Here is a 16,970-nt window from a genome sequence, read left to right as displayed (position 1 = left end):
TCCAGAACTAGTTGCTTCCTTAATCAAGCTTTTCCAGTATAGCTACAACACAGACATCTATCCAACAGTATAAAATTGCTCAGTCTTAGGACTGAGGTGGGAGGAGTGCACTGTCTTTTCTAGTCCCACTTCTCTGCAGGTCACAACATATATTTTTAAAAATGGTTACCCAGTTACCGATTCGGTCAATCATATACTCTACTCTTTATCCCAACCAGGTTCCTTTAGTAAACAACAAAATTATCAGTTTATTATCAAACAAGACTTATCCGGTAATGAAGCAAAGCATTAATACATAGATTGAAATATGAAAGTTCCCTTTTAAATTCCCCACCACGTGTGCGCACACAAATAATGCAGAAATTCTCTTTGCAGAGGTCTGTTGCAAAAAAAGAATACTTTGGCCAAATACTTGCTAATTTTTGAAGAAAAAAGGAATATAGAAGGAAGTCAGTTATCCGTTTTGGTCTGGCCTCCGAGTATGTGCAGACAGGTCACTGGGATCTTTTCTAAAGCAGTTCCTTTCAGGTAACATTGAAAATTAATCTGGAAAGTTTTCCCAGCTTCTCAGGAGAGATGCAGCACCCGGGATTTTAGCTGTCCCACACTGGATCTTCGCTGAGTTTCTTCAAAGAGGTAGAGAAAGAGGTGAGCTGGGTGGCTTCATTTTCCTTGGCAGGCAAAACACCAAGTATCTTCAAAACAGTTCACACTCCAATCCAACTGAAAACAATATCCAAACCCAAGCAGAAAGTCAACCTCCTGACCTCCATAAACCTTGACGTGGATTCTCTCTAAAGATCTTCTCTAGATTACCAAGGTTTCTGTTGTTTATTGAGCACACGATTTCAGCACAGGTTGTTTTCAAACAACATCTTAAAGTATCCTTTCAGTGAACTTGGTTAAAAAAAAACACATCCATGGAATCTTTTCAGTTTTGAAACACAAGTCTTCAAAAAAAGTAAAATATAAAAAAAACGGAAGCACTTTCGTAACACCAACAAAATCCAATCTGGCCAATTTCTGCGTCATCAGTCGACTCTCAATCATCAGCAAAGTGATGGAAGGTATCAACAACAGCACCATCATGCTCAGCGGTGCGCAGTTTGGATCATCAGAACTACTCAGTTCCCGACCTCATTACAGACTTGGTCCAAATATGAACAAGAGAGCTGAATTCCAGAGGTCAGGTGAGAGTGACTACTCTTGACATCAAGGCAGATTTTGACAGTGTGACATCAAGGAACCCTAGCAAAATTGACGAAAATAGGAATTGGGGGAAAAACTTTCTTCTAGTTAGAGTCATCCCTAGCACAAAGGAAGATGATTGTGGTTGTTGGAGGCCAATCATCTCAGCCCCAGGTCATCGCTGTAGGAGTTCCACAGGGTAGTGTGTCCTAGGCCCAAGCACCTTCAGCTGTTTCATCAATGATCTTCCCTCCATCATAAAGTCAGAAGTGGGGATGTTCGCTGATAATTGCACAGTGTTCAGTACCACTCGCGACGCTTCAGATACTGAAGCAGCCCATATCCTCATGCAGCAAGATCTGGATAACATTCAGGCTTGGGTTGATAAGTGGCAGGTAATATTTATGCCACACAGTGCCAGACAATGATCATCTCCAACAAAAGAGAATCTAACCATCTCCCCTTGCTGTTCGATGGCATTACCATCGTTGAATCTCTCACCTGGGGTTACCATTGACCGGAAAATTAACTGGATCAGCCATACAAATACCGTGACAGCAAGAGGGATCAGAGCTTGGGAATTCTGCAACGAGTGTCTCGCCTCCTGTCTCCCCAGAGCCCCTCCACCATCTACAAGGTGCAAGTCAGGAGTGCGATGGAATACTGTCCACTTGCTTGGATGAGTGCAGCTCCATCGCACTCAAGAAGCTCGACACCATCCAAGAGAAAGCAGCCTGCTTGATCAGAACTCCGTCCGCCACCTTAAACGTTCACTTTCTCCACCAGCAGCACACAGTGGCAACAGTGTGTATCATTTACAGGATGCACTGCAGCAACTCATCCAGGCTCCTTCCATTGCACCTTCCAAACCCGTGACCTCTACCACCTAGAAGGACAGGGCACTAGATAGAAAAACACAGAAGCGTAGAAAAATAGGAGCAGGAGTAGGCCACTTGGCCCTTCGAGCCTGCATCACCATTCAATACGATCATGGCTGATCATCCAAACTCAGTACCCTGTTCCCGCTTTCTCCCTGTATCCCTTGATCCCTTTAGCCCTAAGAACTATATCTAACTCTTTCTTGAATATATTTAATGATTTGGCCTCAATTACTTTCTGTGGTAGAGAATTCCACAGGTTCACCACTCTCTGGGTGAAGAAATCCCTCCTAATCTCAGTCCTAAATGGCTTACCTCTTGTCCTTAGACTGTGACCCCTGGTCCTGGACTGCCCCGCCATCGGGAACATCCTTCCTGCATCTAGTCTGTCCAGTCCTGTTAGAATTTTGTAGGTTTCTATGAGATCCCCTCTCATTCTTCTAAACTCTAGCGAATACAAGCCTAATCGACCCAATCTCTCTTCATACGTCAGTCCTGCCATCCCAGGAATCAGTCTGGTGAACCTTCGCTGCACTCCGTCTATAGCAAGAACATCCTTCCTCAGATAAGGAGACCATCACCATTTGCAAATTACCCTTTATGTCACACACCATCCTGACTTGGAACTATATCAAAATCCTGGAACTCACTTCTAAGCAGCATTGTGGGTGTATCTACACCACTTGGACTGCAGCAATTCAAGAAGGTACCTTACCACCACTTTCTTGAGTGCATTTAGGAATGGGCAATAAATGCTGGCCTTGCCATTGATGCTCACATTCTAAGAACAAATTAGAAAAAGAATCCCTCACCATTAACATCCTGAGGACAGGTGGTCACCATTGACCAGATATGTAACAGAAACAACTACATAAATACTGTGGCTACAGGAGCAAGTCTGAGGCTGGGTATTCTGCAGCGAGTAACTCATCTGACTTCCCAAAACATTTCCAACATCTACAAGACACAAGTCAAGAGTATGATGGAATACTCTCCACCTGCCTGGATGAGTGCAGCTCTAACAACACTGTAGAAGTTTGGCACTATGCAGGACAAAGCAGTTCACTTGATTGGCAGCGCATCCACTGGCTTAAATATTTACTCATTCCACCAACTCTGTGCCACAACTACGGAATGCACCTCTGCAATGCAGCAACTCGCTAAGGTTTCTTTGGCAGTTCCTTCCAACCCTGCGACCTCTACCGCCTGGAAGAACAAGGGCAGCAGGCACATGGGAACACCATCACCTCCAAGTCGCACACCATCCTGGAAAAATATCACCATTCTATCCTTGCCGACATGGACTGCAGCGGCTCAAGGCTGCACACCACCTACATTTCAAGGGCAGTTAGGGATGGGAGATAAATTCTGGCCTTGCCAGCAATGCCACATCCCATGAACAAATATAAAAAAAAAAAATTATAGGCTCCCTCGCCTTCTGATTTCCTTCCTCCCTTTATCCTTTTGAGGGAACACTTCATATTTTCTTGGTGCTTGGGAACTATATGATGTATTGCAGAGTTGATCTAGTATTCATTACAGCATTAACTGGTTTAAAGTTTTTAGTTTTAAGATGCAAAGAAAAATTCAGCACTTAACACATCCTGCCTCTTATGGTAATATTCTTTGTATTTCTTCTTCTAGAAAGAACCCCGTAGTAGGATTGTGGTCCTCAGCAATCTGCCTTCATCTGGTTTTTCAGATTTTGATACTGTGAGGCTTGGTTCTACTTTTGGAAAGGTACTCAAGTACTTAAAAGTGGGGGAAAAGGTAATGTAACAGTTTGTTCATATCACAGAATCACAGAATTGTAACAGCGCAGTAGGAGGCCGTTTGGGCCTCTATTTCAAAAAAAAAGCTATGTCTGTTGTGCAGCTTGACATTATGTAACTGCCAGATCAGATCCACATGGATTTAAATATAGTAACTTTGGAGGATCTGGCAGCACACTGTCTTTGAGCGGTGACATGCAATTCCATGTATTGAAAAGTCATAGTCTACTCCACTCTGCTCAGTTCCTTATTTGAAGTTCACCAAGTTCCATGGAGAGGTGGCATTATCTGATGAGTGACCTATGTTGGTAGTGTACCCAGTTAAGGTATTTTTTATGATGATGAAACAGAGGTTAAATGAAAATTATGCTTTTCCCAGTATTTCCTCCTCCTCCAAGTTCTGAGAAATAAAACACAGACTGCAACCTTAATTTTGTCACCTCTGCATTTGGAGCTGCTTATAGCTTTGGTCAAAATATTCAGTAACAACAATGGCTTACACATACATTGCGCCTTAAATGTAGTTGGAAACGTTCCCATGGCACTACACAGAATCAGACAAAAATTGACACTGAGCCAAAGAAGGAGTTATTAAAAAGGTAACAGAGCTTGGTCAAACAGTTGGGTCTTAAAGGAGGTGAATGAGGTGGAAAGGCAGAGAAATTTAGGGAAAGATTTCCAGAATTTAGGACATAGATGGTTAAAAACACAGCCACCAATAATGGTGGGGTGAAGGAAGTGGTGGTGCACAAGAGTCCAGCATTGGAGGAACACAGAATCCTCAAGGATTTGTAGGGCTGTCGAAGGTTGCAGAGATGAGGAGGGATGAGGCTATGAAGGGAATTGAACGCGAGGATAAGAATTTTAAGTTTGGGTCATCAGGAGACTGGGAGCCAATGTAGGCTGGGGAACAAGGGGGTGATTGGTGAGAGAGACTTGGTGCAGCATAGGATATGGGCAGCAGAGTTTTGAATGAGCTGAAGTTTATGGAGGGTGGTGGATGGGAGACTGGCCAGGAGGGGAGGGCAGTAGTACAGTCAAGTCTGGAGGTGAACTCATTCAGTCAATGCATTCTTCTGACCTGGTTTTTAGTCCTATGCAGGAGCAAACCTCTCGAGCAGCTTTTACTTCCATGTCTGCTTTGTCACCTGTTGTATTGCCTAGGGCTACTATCTCTGTACTTTTGTATTTAGCATCTACAGGCTACCCTTCAGCAACGTTGTCTACAAACAGAAGATTAGCTTTCACGTGTTCCAGCACACATACTTCTTTCATTGCTGGCTTTGACTCCAAGGCTGTTGCTGTGCTCCTTGGCTGTTTGCTCAGCATCAAGTTGTTGATAAATTTAGATTTCCTACATCCTGTGTTGGTGAAACCGAAACTATCCATTTTGTTTCCATGCAGCATGTCTGTGCCAGCTGTCTAATGGTGCATGTAACCATGGAGTTCTGTTTCACCCATGAGCCCACATCCATTCAGTCACCAGAATTCATTTTTCCACCTACAGGAAACTGTGTGCATTATTGTGTCTATTTCTTTTCCATGCTGTTGAAATCCAATTGTTCACTTTTGTTATTTCTAGAGTTAATTTCTTGAATGTTGGTTTCACAGGCCTCTCATCTTGCCTCTTTCACAAGCTACAAATGTTCCTAAGCATTGTGGACTAAGTCATCTTTGACAGAAAGTCCCAAAAACCCCATCACTCTGTCTTTACCAAGTTCAATTCTCACCCTGTCTCCATTATGTTGATTTTAGAGTTTTATGATTCCAGCTCTCCTATGGTCTTACTGCATCTGAATGTTCTTAAGTTATATGCCCTGGCTACTACCTTCAGCTCCACCAGCTCTAGATCACATCTTCGCTGTTTACATTGTTGCATTGGAGGTTAATCTTTCAGTCATTGTCTGCTTTCTATTTGGGACTGTCTGCTAAAACTACTTTGGGTTGATAGCTCTCTAGTGAAAAGCCTGCTAAAAATAAAATTTCCATGGTGCCTGTCCCAGTTTTAAACTTCCTTATCTCCTGCTTGCCATCCTTCTCTACCCCTTTAAAGAATTCTTCGGTATGAGGGATGTTTCTTAAATGCATGTTGCTGCTGGTAAAGGAATGGACCAAAATGTACAGTTTCTTTAAGAAATTATGTTGCTTTTTCTTGTTCTTTCCACTTTTTAAGATATCATTCTCATTATTTTACTCCAGTCATTCATAACAAGATTGTTGGTCATGTACGTGAGGAAAAAAGGTTTTCACCGCTTACCGCTTTTTACCTTTACTGCAATTTACTTTATGCAATACGCTATTCAGCTGCAAACCTTTTGAGAGCTTTATCCATTGTTGAAGAGTATTGGTGAATTTTCACTTTTGTTTAGTCATCTACCATGTTTTCCTTGGCTGATGGCTCATGTGATGTCTTCAGTTTTTTCCTGGGCCAGTTGCTACCTATGGATGAACATTCTGCTCCAAGGCCCTTGCCACTGCTACTGTTAGTTGACATGTAAAAGTAGCCTGATTATCTCTTTTTTTTTTTCTTTTCCTCTCCTCAAAGGCAGCTACATGGTCTCTACTTACTGTCCCCTACATCTTAGCTTACCAGCAAAGGGAATTAAACCTTGTTTCCTCACCTAAAGAGCGTAGTAGCATTCTCACTGTAACATTATTGAATAAATAGCCAGATCTATGGTGGGTGTTAGCCTGAGCTTTAGATGTCTGCAGAAAATCCTGGACCTAATTCATATAAGATTTGAAGATCATGTGACACTTGCACATTTGACTCCTATCATAAACATTACACAGAGAAATAATATTATTTGGTTCACTGTATCTACAGTTGCAGGCTATCTGATTCAGTTCAACAGCTGATCACAGTCTAACTGCCCCAACAATCCACCATTGACAACAAATCGCTGCCTACTTCTGCAGTATTTGGACCGTCAGTGTGTATTTTTAGGTGGTAGAAACCATATGGAACATGAACATGCAAGGCATCTAAAAATACTGAGGTTCAAAGACTGCAGAAGTAGACAGCGATTTGTCGTCAGTGGTGGACTGTTGGGGCAGTTGGACTGTGATCAGCTGTTGAAGTGAATCAGATAGCCTGCAATGTAGATACAGTGAACCAAATAATATTCCTTTCATTTTCAATAAGGCTTTCCTTGGTTCAGGGGATAACTTCTCCCTTAAGTATTCTCATCAGAGATTTATTAACTTTTGAAGTAGACATTTGTAAACCCTAAAATTGGACATAACTTTCTGTAAGGTTGTTCAGAAATTGATCTTTTGGTTATCGAAGAAAAGGAGACTGAATAGATTCTACTGTGGGACACAGATGAAAGATTTTTATTTGCTGGGATGAAATGTTCTTTAAATAGTTCCTAGTTCTCTATAGTGCTGAAAGATAGCTAGAAAATTCATAAAGAAGGAGTAACTATTGGTAAACAAAAGCTTGATTTTTGGATTAAACTTCAATTGGAATAAACTGCCGCTTCTCTAGAGCAGCTAAGAGTTTCCAAAAGATGCTGTTCCCCTTGAAAGAGACTAAGCAGGTGAAGGATCTGTTCTGTTCTGTGGTCACAAGCCTTCTTAGCAGGTAGAAAGTTCTCCTGATTGAAAGAGGATTACTGCAAGTTCTGCAATGAGCAGTTTGTGTTTAACTATGTCTTCAGTGCTTGGCAGACTAGAATTCCAAACTCAGGATGAGTGTAACAGACATAGCAAATTTAATACATGTGTATATAGAACACTTTTTAAGTTCAAGGACCAAAAAACTAAATAGAGTAATCTAAATTATTTGATTCCAATAGTGATGAAAAAGAATGAACTACGGCTCAGTGAAAACATTCTTGTCTGAGCCAGAAAGTTAAAGATTTTGAGCCTCACTCCAGACAGCCCCAGCGAGCAAAGCTGAGAGCTCTGGCCTCTAAATACTGGGTTGACATTCAGCGGGATACTCATGCCTGATGGGAGTGTAGTGGTGAACCCCATCACATATAGCTGGCCCTCCTGGTAGGGAGTTGTAAATTGGCTTGTGACCTGTCCAATATTTGTTATGGAAAGTACCTAGAAAATGTTCTGCTGGATCTAAAAGCAGTGCGAGAAATGGGTTGCCTCATGTACCACTAGGCCTGGAAGAGAAAAACGATGATGGTAATAAACCTTAGGTTAAATTTATCTTTCTAAATAGAGGATGATTTAATTGTGTGTGAGGGTACCATATTGAAAAGTCTTAAGTGACTAAGTTTTTTTATTCTTTAATGGGATGTGTGCAAGGCTGGCAAGGCCAGCATTTGTTGCCCATCCCTACTTGCCCTTGAATTGTCGCAGGTAATGCAACTTTGAATGTTTTTGCTGTTCTAAATAATGAATAATTGTGGCTTATCTGTGAATTGTTTAATAATGATTATGTCTCTATCTTAATGAATAGGCCTTCCTGAAAATGGATTCTGAGATTGCTACTAATAACATAATTGAACACTTCAAGAGGAAGCCTTTGTTTTATGGTAGATTGCTGACTGCAAATATATCCTCCGCTCAAATACAGCCATTGCTAAAAGTAAGTAAATGTAGACATATTTGAGCCTAACTTTCTGAATATTTAAACATATTTTCACATTTTTTAAATGTGGGAAATTAAATAACAGAAAATACTGTTTAGATTCATTGAACAGACTGTTTTACAATTATTTATTCTGCATAAAATTACCTGTTAACTACAACATGCTCTTAGTTCAACTAAAGTTTACTTAACAATTCCATTTTGTAGGCTTGAAGGTACGCACATATTAGCACCAGAATTATGCATTGTGCTATGATATATCCTTAAAAATTGCATCTCTGTGCTTTCCTTAGTTTTTGTAATTACAATTTCTTATGTCTGCATTTACGATGGAAATTGCCTATGTAAAACTTGTCAGACTAATTATTAGGAGGGTGTAATTACAGATTGGCAAGTTTACATAGACAGTTTTGATTATAGATGTGGACATGGGAATTTATAATGGAAAAGTTGACAACAAATGGATGGAGATGTAAAATAAATGATATGTCAATAGATATAATGTATGCGTGTCTATTTTATATATGATTTTGATCCCAAAGCATCAGTTAATTACCATTTTTATTCAATATATTCTGGGATTTTAACTTAATTTAGTCAAAGTAAGTCAACTGCTCTGATAATTTCCTACTGGGCATAAACAGTTCTACTGTTGTAAAACAGTGCATCCCCCAATTCAACATGAGCAAAACCATGAAAGATCTGCTCATAATATATAGAAACATTGCACATGCACACATTTTGTCTGTAACACTTGGTGTCACATTTCTCTGTACGCAAATTTTGGGGACAATATGGTAGAATTTCATATTTGTAAAACAGCAAGAAATCACAACTGAAAGGGTAAATAACATACAAATAAGCAATAGCAAGCAGGGGTGAAAACCCACAATTAAGAAGTCCATCCACAACAGCTACCAGTTTTTTTTTAAAGTGAACTAGTCAAATCATTTGAGTTCTTGGATTTTTGTTCACTTCCATCTTGGAAGGTTTGTAGGGATGTTGCTGGCTTTTACATTTTATTGTGTGGAGATTAGAGGATTTGCTAATTATCCCTTAAAGTAAGGGATCAATGAGTGATGGAGGCAGGGTGAAATCTATAATAGCTGAGGATAAAGCACAAACCCACCCTGCCCATTCCACCCCGAGAGATCTGTATTAAGCGCATCTGGATTTCTTTTGTGTAGAGCACATCAAAACAAAGCTTGAAGTGTTCAACGTTTTCTGAAGTAACTCAAAAGAAAAATTGTGTAATTTGCAGCACCGATCTTCTGTAACCACACTTAGCAGTAGAATAACAGCTGAACATGGCTGAATAGAAAACTTGACTTGCATCAGATGTTGCATTTTGTAATATATTCTGCATGGTTACAGTGGCTGCATTTCTTTACGTACGAACATATGAATTAGGAGCAGGAGTAGGCCACTCAGCCCTTCGAGCCTCCTCTGCCATTCAGTAAGTTCATGGCTGAACTGATCACTCCACATTTCCACCTACCCCTGATAGATTCTTGATAAGCAAAGAAGGTTATCTACCTCTGCCTTAAAAATATTCAAAGACTCTGCTTCCACTGCCTTTTGAGGAAGAGAATTCCAAAGACTCATGACCCTCTGAGAGAAAAAATTTCCCCTCATCTGTCTTAAATGGACAGCTCCTTATTTTTAAACAGTGACCCTTAGTTCTAGATTCTCCCACAAGGGAAAACATCCTTTACATATCCACCCTGTCAGGACCCCTCAGGATCTTCTATGTTTCAATCAAGTCGCCTCTTACTCTTTTTAAATTCCAGCGGATACAAGCTTGGCCTGTCCAATCTTTCTGCGTAAAACAGCCTGCCCATTCCAAAATTAGTCCAGTAAACCTTCTCGGTACTGCCTCCAATGTGTTTACATCCTTCCTTAAATAAGGAGACCAGTACTATACACTGTACTCCAGATGTGGTTTCACCAATGCCCTGTACAGCTGAAGCATAACCTCCATACTTCTGTATTCCATTCCTCTCACGATAAACGATAATATTCTATTAGCTTTCCTAATTATTTGCTGTACCTGCATACTAACCTTTTGCAATTCATGCACTAGGACACCCAGATCCCTCTGCATCTCAGAGCTCTGCTATCTCTCACCATTTAGATAATATGCTTTTTTATTCTTCCTGGCAAAGTGGACAATTTCACACTTTTCCACATTATACTCCATTTGCTAGATCTTTGCCCACTCAACCTATCTATATCCCTTTGTAGCCCCCTTATGTCCTCTTCACAAGTTACTTTCCTACCTATCTTTGTGTCATCAGCAAAGTTAACAACCATACCTTCGGTCCCTTCATTTAAGTCATTTATATAAATTGTAAAAAGTTGAGGCCTAGCACAGATCCCTGTGGCACACTACTCCCTACATCTTGCCAACCAGAAAATGACCCATTTATGCCTGCTCTCTGTTTCCTGTTAGCTAGCCAATCTTCTTCCCAGCCAATATGTTACCATGAGCTTTTATTTTCTGCAATAACCTTTGATGTGGCACCTTATCAGATGCCTTCTGGAAATCTAAGTACAATACATCCACCGGTTCCCCTTTATCCACAGCACATGTACCTCCCTCAATTTGGTTAAATATGATTTCCCTTTCACAAAGCCATGTTATTTATTTATTATTTATTTATGTTTATATGAGCACGGTTTGTTTTTAAGTCCTGAGTAGACATGGCAGCAAACTCTGGAAGGAGAACCACTAATCAGCTTTGGAAGGAAGTTTAAACATCCGAATTCAAATGTTTACTGAAGTACTTTTGCAGGATATTTAGTGGATAAGAAAATAAGCAAAGCATTTTGTTCTACATACTGTAATGTTCCGAATATGATATGCTCTCAAATATAATTTGCACCTAGACTTACATAAACAAAAAGTCAAAATTGCTGTATCACCATGTATAATATGTACCTAGACTTTTGCAATACTGCAGTCGAAGTGTCAGATCCCAGGGGCATGACAGGCTAGTTCAGGCGATGGGCTGCAGCAAGCTGGTGGGACTGTTTGAGTGTGCCACATTCCTGGAGGATTTCTGCACTGGCTGCCTCTTAGATGTTTTATTATATAATATACCAAGTGACATAACTGGACTATAAGTATCAAAATAGTCATGCCATAAAAGGTTTTGGATGACATCCTACTGCTTATGATGCCAGTTGAGTTATTTGGTAGATTAAAGCCTTGCAAGCCCAGATGGTTTGCCTCGGAGGTGAGCCTAGCCTCTCTTGAAAGAAACTCTATAGAATGCACTATTTAACCCTCTTGCAGGCCGCAGTTTTCTTTTGTAGTCATTATGTTTTTTTGTGAGAGTTTCCATCCTTCTGCCCTTATATAGTCTCAGGCAGATCTAGCCTGAGTTCCTCTGTGGGCCTAAAAAAAGGATCCAAACCTTTGCTAGGGAAAGATTGTTGATCCCAAACAGGATCAGTTGTATTTCCCATGAGGCGCACTTACTGGATGCAAAAAAAACACTGATTTGTTACTATGTATAGTATGCACCCTGACTTCCAGATAAATGTTTAGGGAAAAAATGCATTTTATATTTGGAAAATTAAGATTTGTTTTGGCCTTCGATGATGTAAATACTCAGCCTCAACAGATTGTGTTACGACTGAGATGGGAGGAGTGCACTGTCTTCTAGTTCCACTTCTCCACACGTCACAACATATATTTAAATGTTTACCCAGTTACCAGTACGGTCAATCATATACTCTATTCCTTATCCCAGAATAAAATACACCCACCAGGTTTCTATAATAAACAACAAAATTATCAGTTTATTATAAAAAAAAGACTCATCCAGCAAAGAAGCAAAGCATTAACACACAGATTGAAATATGAAAGTTCCCTTTTTAAATACTCCCTCCCACACACACACCCACCTACCCACTGGTTGAAGAAAAATAAAGAAATTTTTTCCACAGAGTTCTTTTACAAAAAAATACTTAGGCCAAATACTTGCTAATTCTTGAGGGAAGGAAGAGAAGATATGGAAGGATGTCAGTTGTCCCTTTTGGTCTGGTGTCCGGGTTTGCGGAGAGGGGTCCCTGGGACCTTTTCAGGAGCAGTTCATTCTGGAGATGTCGAGAAATAGTCTGGTAGGCTTTCCTAGAGTAATGTGGCATCAGGGGTTTCAATTATCATACTTTGGATTTGCATGTTTTTTTCAAAGAGCTAGAGAAAGAGGAGCTGACACAATGGATTTCTCTGGTCTGTTAGCGAGGTGAAGGACAGATGAACTGGGGGTTTCTTTACAGCAGGCTACAAAACCAACTGCTTTTCAACACTGTCCACACCCCACTGAACCAAAACGCTATTTCAGAAGCGAAACCTGACCCTCATAAATCTTGACATGTCACTTCTCTGTTCACATCTCCCCCCAAGTCACCAAGGTTTCTGTTCGTTATTTATCTTAAGGCATGTGATATCCAGTAAAGGTTGTTTTCAAATGCACCATCTCAAGTGTGCTTTCAGTGAACTTTCAATAACAGAACAAAGTCCAGCATCTATGAAATCTTCAGCCTTCCAAAATGAATCCATTTCCACAAATCAAATATGAGTCCTCAAAAGAAACTTAACAAAAAATGGAAGCACTTTCATAACACCTCCATCCTTGGGGGCATGAACTGCCAGTTTTAAATGCGATCCATTACAAAGTATGGAAAAACAGAAGATGGAAAAAAAAAGAAAACACATTTACACACTCATTCACTCTTTACCGGTAGCTGATACAGTTCTGCTTTGTACCATCTTTGCACTCAGATAACTCAAAGCAGATTTAAATCCGAGACAAAGCATCCGCAGTTACATTATGTTGCCCTGCAATGTGGATCATAAGGTTGCAATAGTAAACTCCATTGGAATAGTCTGGCATTCTGGTTTTTGAATTTTTCCACAAAGGCTAGGGGGTTATGATCAGTATATACACTGTGTCTCTCTGTAGTCGTGGTGGCCATAGACTTCAAAATACTGAAGAGTTAGTAATAAGCCCAGGGTTGTTTCTTCCACGGTTGAATATCTCTTTTGATGTCGATTTAGCTTTTTTGGAAAAGTATTCCACTATTTCGATGCCCAATTCGTCATCTTGTTACAGGTCTGCACTGACCCCCCAGGTCACCAGCGTCAATTGCTACCTTGAAGGGCTTGGTGAAATTTGGGGCAGCCAACACTGGTTCATTAATCGAAATGGCTTTCAGCCTCTCAAAAGATGTTTGGCACTCTCCTGACCACGCTACATTGGTTTTTCTTTGTTGAAGCAAATCTATCAGTGGAGCAGCGAAAGTCCTAAAATTTGGTACAAATTTGCAGTAGAAACCACACATCCCCAAAAATCTCGTGATTTCTTGCTTAGTCTTGGGGGTAGGGAACGCCACCAATGCTTGTGCTTTTGCTGTTCTTGGCAACACTTGTCCTTGCCCTACTATATGCCGGAGATAGGTTACTCTTGCTTTTGCAAATTCACTTTTGGCAAGGTTTATCACTAAATCAGCCGATTGTAGTTTTCTAAATAGAGCTTCTAGTTGTACCAAATGGTCCGTCCAGGTGTCACTGCAAACCAGCACATCATCAATGCAAACCACACAGTTAAGAACACTGGCTACCACTTGGTTCATTAGTCTCTGAAATGCGGCTGGGGCATTTTTTTGCCCGAATGGCATCACTTGGCATTGGAAAAGACCATCTGGTGTGACAAAGGCTGATATTTCTTGAGCTCAGGCTGTTAAAGGAACCTGCCAGTATCCCTTTAACAAATCTATTTTTGTAAACAATGTGGCACTGCCTACTCTTCAGTACAGTCTTCCAAGTGAGGAATTGGGTAAAGGTCTGCCTTTGTTACTGCATTATCCTTTCTGTAGTCTATGCAGAATCTAGTTGAACCATCGGGCTAGGTACTGTCATGGTCCTGTAGTTTTTTTTCAGAATATGCGGTTTGCCTTTAAGGCTTGCAAGGGATCAGTATTGCTTTAAGAGTCGGCAAGCCTCAGGAGTTATAGAAAGGTGCATTTTCGTTGCCTTCGAAACAGCCATTTGGAGACTGTGATTCAAAGGGTGCATTCTCGATACCGTGGAAACAGCCACTGGGAGTGAGCCTGATGCGATACATTTGTTTCAATTCAGTTTGAACTGGCTCTTAGTGAGACAGTTTGTCCTGACAGAACACACAGTCACAGAGGACACAGCTGTGGTGTCAGAGCCTGGAAAAAGAGCTCTCAGCCATTTAAACTGAAGGAATAGAAATTTAGTCTGTTTAGTTATTATCTCTCAAAATTCTAAAAAAAAAAGTCAAGCCAAAACAGAGATCTCTGGTAATTTAAATTGAAGAAAGGGAAGTTAGACTGTGACAATCTTTTATCCCTCAAAAACTTGAAAGTCCGATTGATTCTGTTGAAAGTGTTTGCCAGTTGTAACCGTTGAAGTTCGCTGGAGAAGGAAAGCAACATTCTGTGAAGACTTCAGCAACATTGGATTGTAAATTTGCAAGGACTCTAATTTTTTCTATTTTAAATGTTGTTTATATCTTCATAGTGTTTTATGAATTTAGTTCTTCTAATTAAAGAGTTAATTTATTGCTTTAAAGACACCTGGTTTGGTTAGCCTCATTCGGGGGGTTAATAGATGGTACAATTTGGCTGGGTCTTTAATTTGGAAAGTTTTTAAAATGATATGTTAGCCGATCTGTGGAACGACGGGGTTGAATTAACAGAGCATTGGCCCCATCACAATCAGAATCGTATATTTTGATTGGGGGCTTTGACAGGAGAGGTCGGTCGTAACAGTTCTAACACCACTGGGGAACTCCAACTGCTTTGACTGGGTTCAGGTAGTTGGTTTTCCAACATCTACTGGATTTCTGCTTTTACCTGGACCTGTTTCTCTGGACTTAAGTGATAAGGATGCTGTTTTATAGTATAGGATTCTTCCACATCCACACTGTGTATGGCTAAGGTTGTACATCCTGGTTTGTCCCTACAGACTACTTTGAATGCTGTGAGTGGCCTTGTTAGGTCTTCTCATTGTTCTGCATCTAAATATGAAAGCATAGTATCTAATCTCGCTAGCAATTCGGTATTAGTTAACCAGATAGTAGGAGGTGCAATTGAGAATTGTCTAGGCCTCCTTCTGCCTCATCCTCACTATCCCTTTCATCCTTTCATGTCCTTACTACCTGACATACCTATGCTTGCTTATCCTCCTCCCGGAGATGATATTGTTTCAACATATTGATATGACACAGCCGATTCGTCTTCTGGCGACCTGGGGTGTCAATCAAATAATTTACTTTACCAATTCTCTTGACCACTTTACATGGACCACTGAACTGTGCTTTCAACAGTTCACCCTGTAAAGGTGGTAATACTAACACCTCATCCCCTGGTTGAAATGATTGGTCTTGGCATGTTTGTCTGCCCATTTTTTCATAGTTGTTTGGGAAGCTTTAAGGTGTTCCTGAGCCACCTTGCTCTCGTGAACCGCTCCTGGAACATGGATACATAATCTAACATGGAACATTCGTCCTTCTGTTCTAAAAACTTTTCTTTGATTAGTTTTAGAGGACCTGTTATCTCATGTGCATAAACTAATTCAAAAGGACTAAAACTGGTAGACTCATTAAGTGAATCCCTAGTGGCAAACAAAAGAAATTCTAGCCCTTTATCCCAATCTTGGGGATATTCATGACAGCATGTCCTGATCATCATTTTGAGGGAGTGATGGAACCTTTCTAAAGCCCCTTGTATTTGTGGGTGGTATGCTGAGAACTTTAACTATGTTATACCCAAATTATCCATAATTTCCTCAAAAATTTTAGGCATAAAATTGGAACCTCGATCCAACTGGATCTCAAAACATTCGTATCTAGTGAAGAACTGGGTTAACTTCTCGACCACTACTTTAGAAGAAATTGGTTCTCAAGGGAATGGCCTCTGGGAACCGAGTATCAATGTCCCCATGATGGTGAGTATATATTGGTGTCCCACTTTTGTTTTTTGTAAAGGTCCTACACAGTCTACCAACACCCAACTAAATGGTTCCCCAGAAACGGTACGGGAATTAGTGGTGCCGGCTTTACGGCAGGTTGCGGTTTTCCCACAATCTGGCAAGTTTTACAAAACTGCACCACGTCCTTGGAAAGACCTGGTCATGATTGAGTCTTCCAGATCCCCACATGTTCCGCTATAGGAATTTCGTGGGTATTCTTCATATTTCCTGGTGATACTTGCGCAGCACCACTTTCTGGTGAGCAACCATCCATTCTTTGTCCACAGGTCTGTGTGGAGGTCTCCACTTTCTCATCAGAGTCCCATTTTTTAGGTAGTAGCCTTCCGGAACTCCCTTTGCCTCAGCTTCAGTTAGAGCCGCTTGTGCCACTTTATTTAACTCTGTGTCGGCTTGCTTGCTGAGACTTACTGAAAATTTCATTTGGATTATCCAAATTCCCAAAGAAAGTTTCAGACATTTGGCCATCTGTCAGTGGCACCAATTTGACCTCCAACAAGGGAATTTGTTTAGCCATTGCTTGGGTCACTACACATGAAGGAAAAATTCCTGGA

At 40.6% G+C, this 16,970-nt stretch overlaps 1 protein-coding gene across 1 annotated transcript in view; it reads left to right on the top strand.

Annotated features, from left to right (window-relative positions):
* LOC137375691 (matrin-3-like) overlaps nt 1–16,970 on the top strand; it is a 51,770-nt gene that overhangs the window by 23,437 nt on the left and 11,363 nt on the right. The window contains exons 7-8 of the mRNA XM_068043079.1: nt 3,711–3,836; nt 8,259–8,387. Of these exons, the coding sequence (XP_067899180.1) occupies nt 3,711–3,836; nt 8,259–8,387 (255 nt within the window). The remainder of the gene's footprint in view (nt 1–3,710; nt 3,837–8,258; nt 8,388–16,970) is intronic.

The sequence above is a fragment of the Heterodontus francisci genome, chromosome 12 (genome assembly GCF_036365525.1).
Source record: "Heterodontus francisci isolate sHetFra1 chromosome 12, sHetFra1.hap1, whole genome shotgun sequence".
NCBI classification, from domain to species: Eukaryota; Metazoa; Chordata; class Chondrichthyes; order Heterodontiformes; family Heterodontidae; genus Heterodontus; species Heterodontus francisci.
Note: the sequence above shows the minus strand (reverse complement) of the source record. Positions and strands in the feature narration are given on the sequence as shown.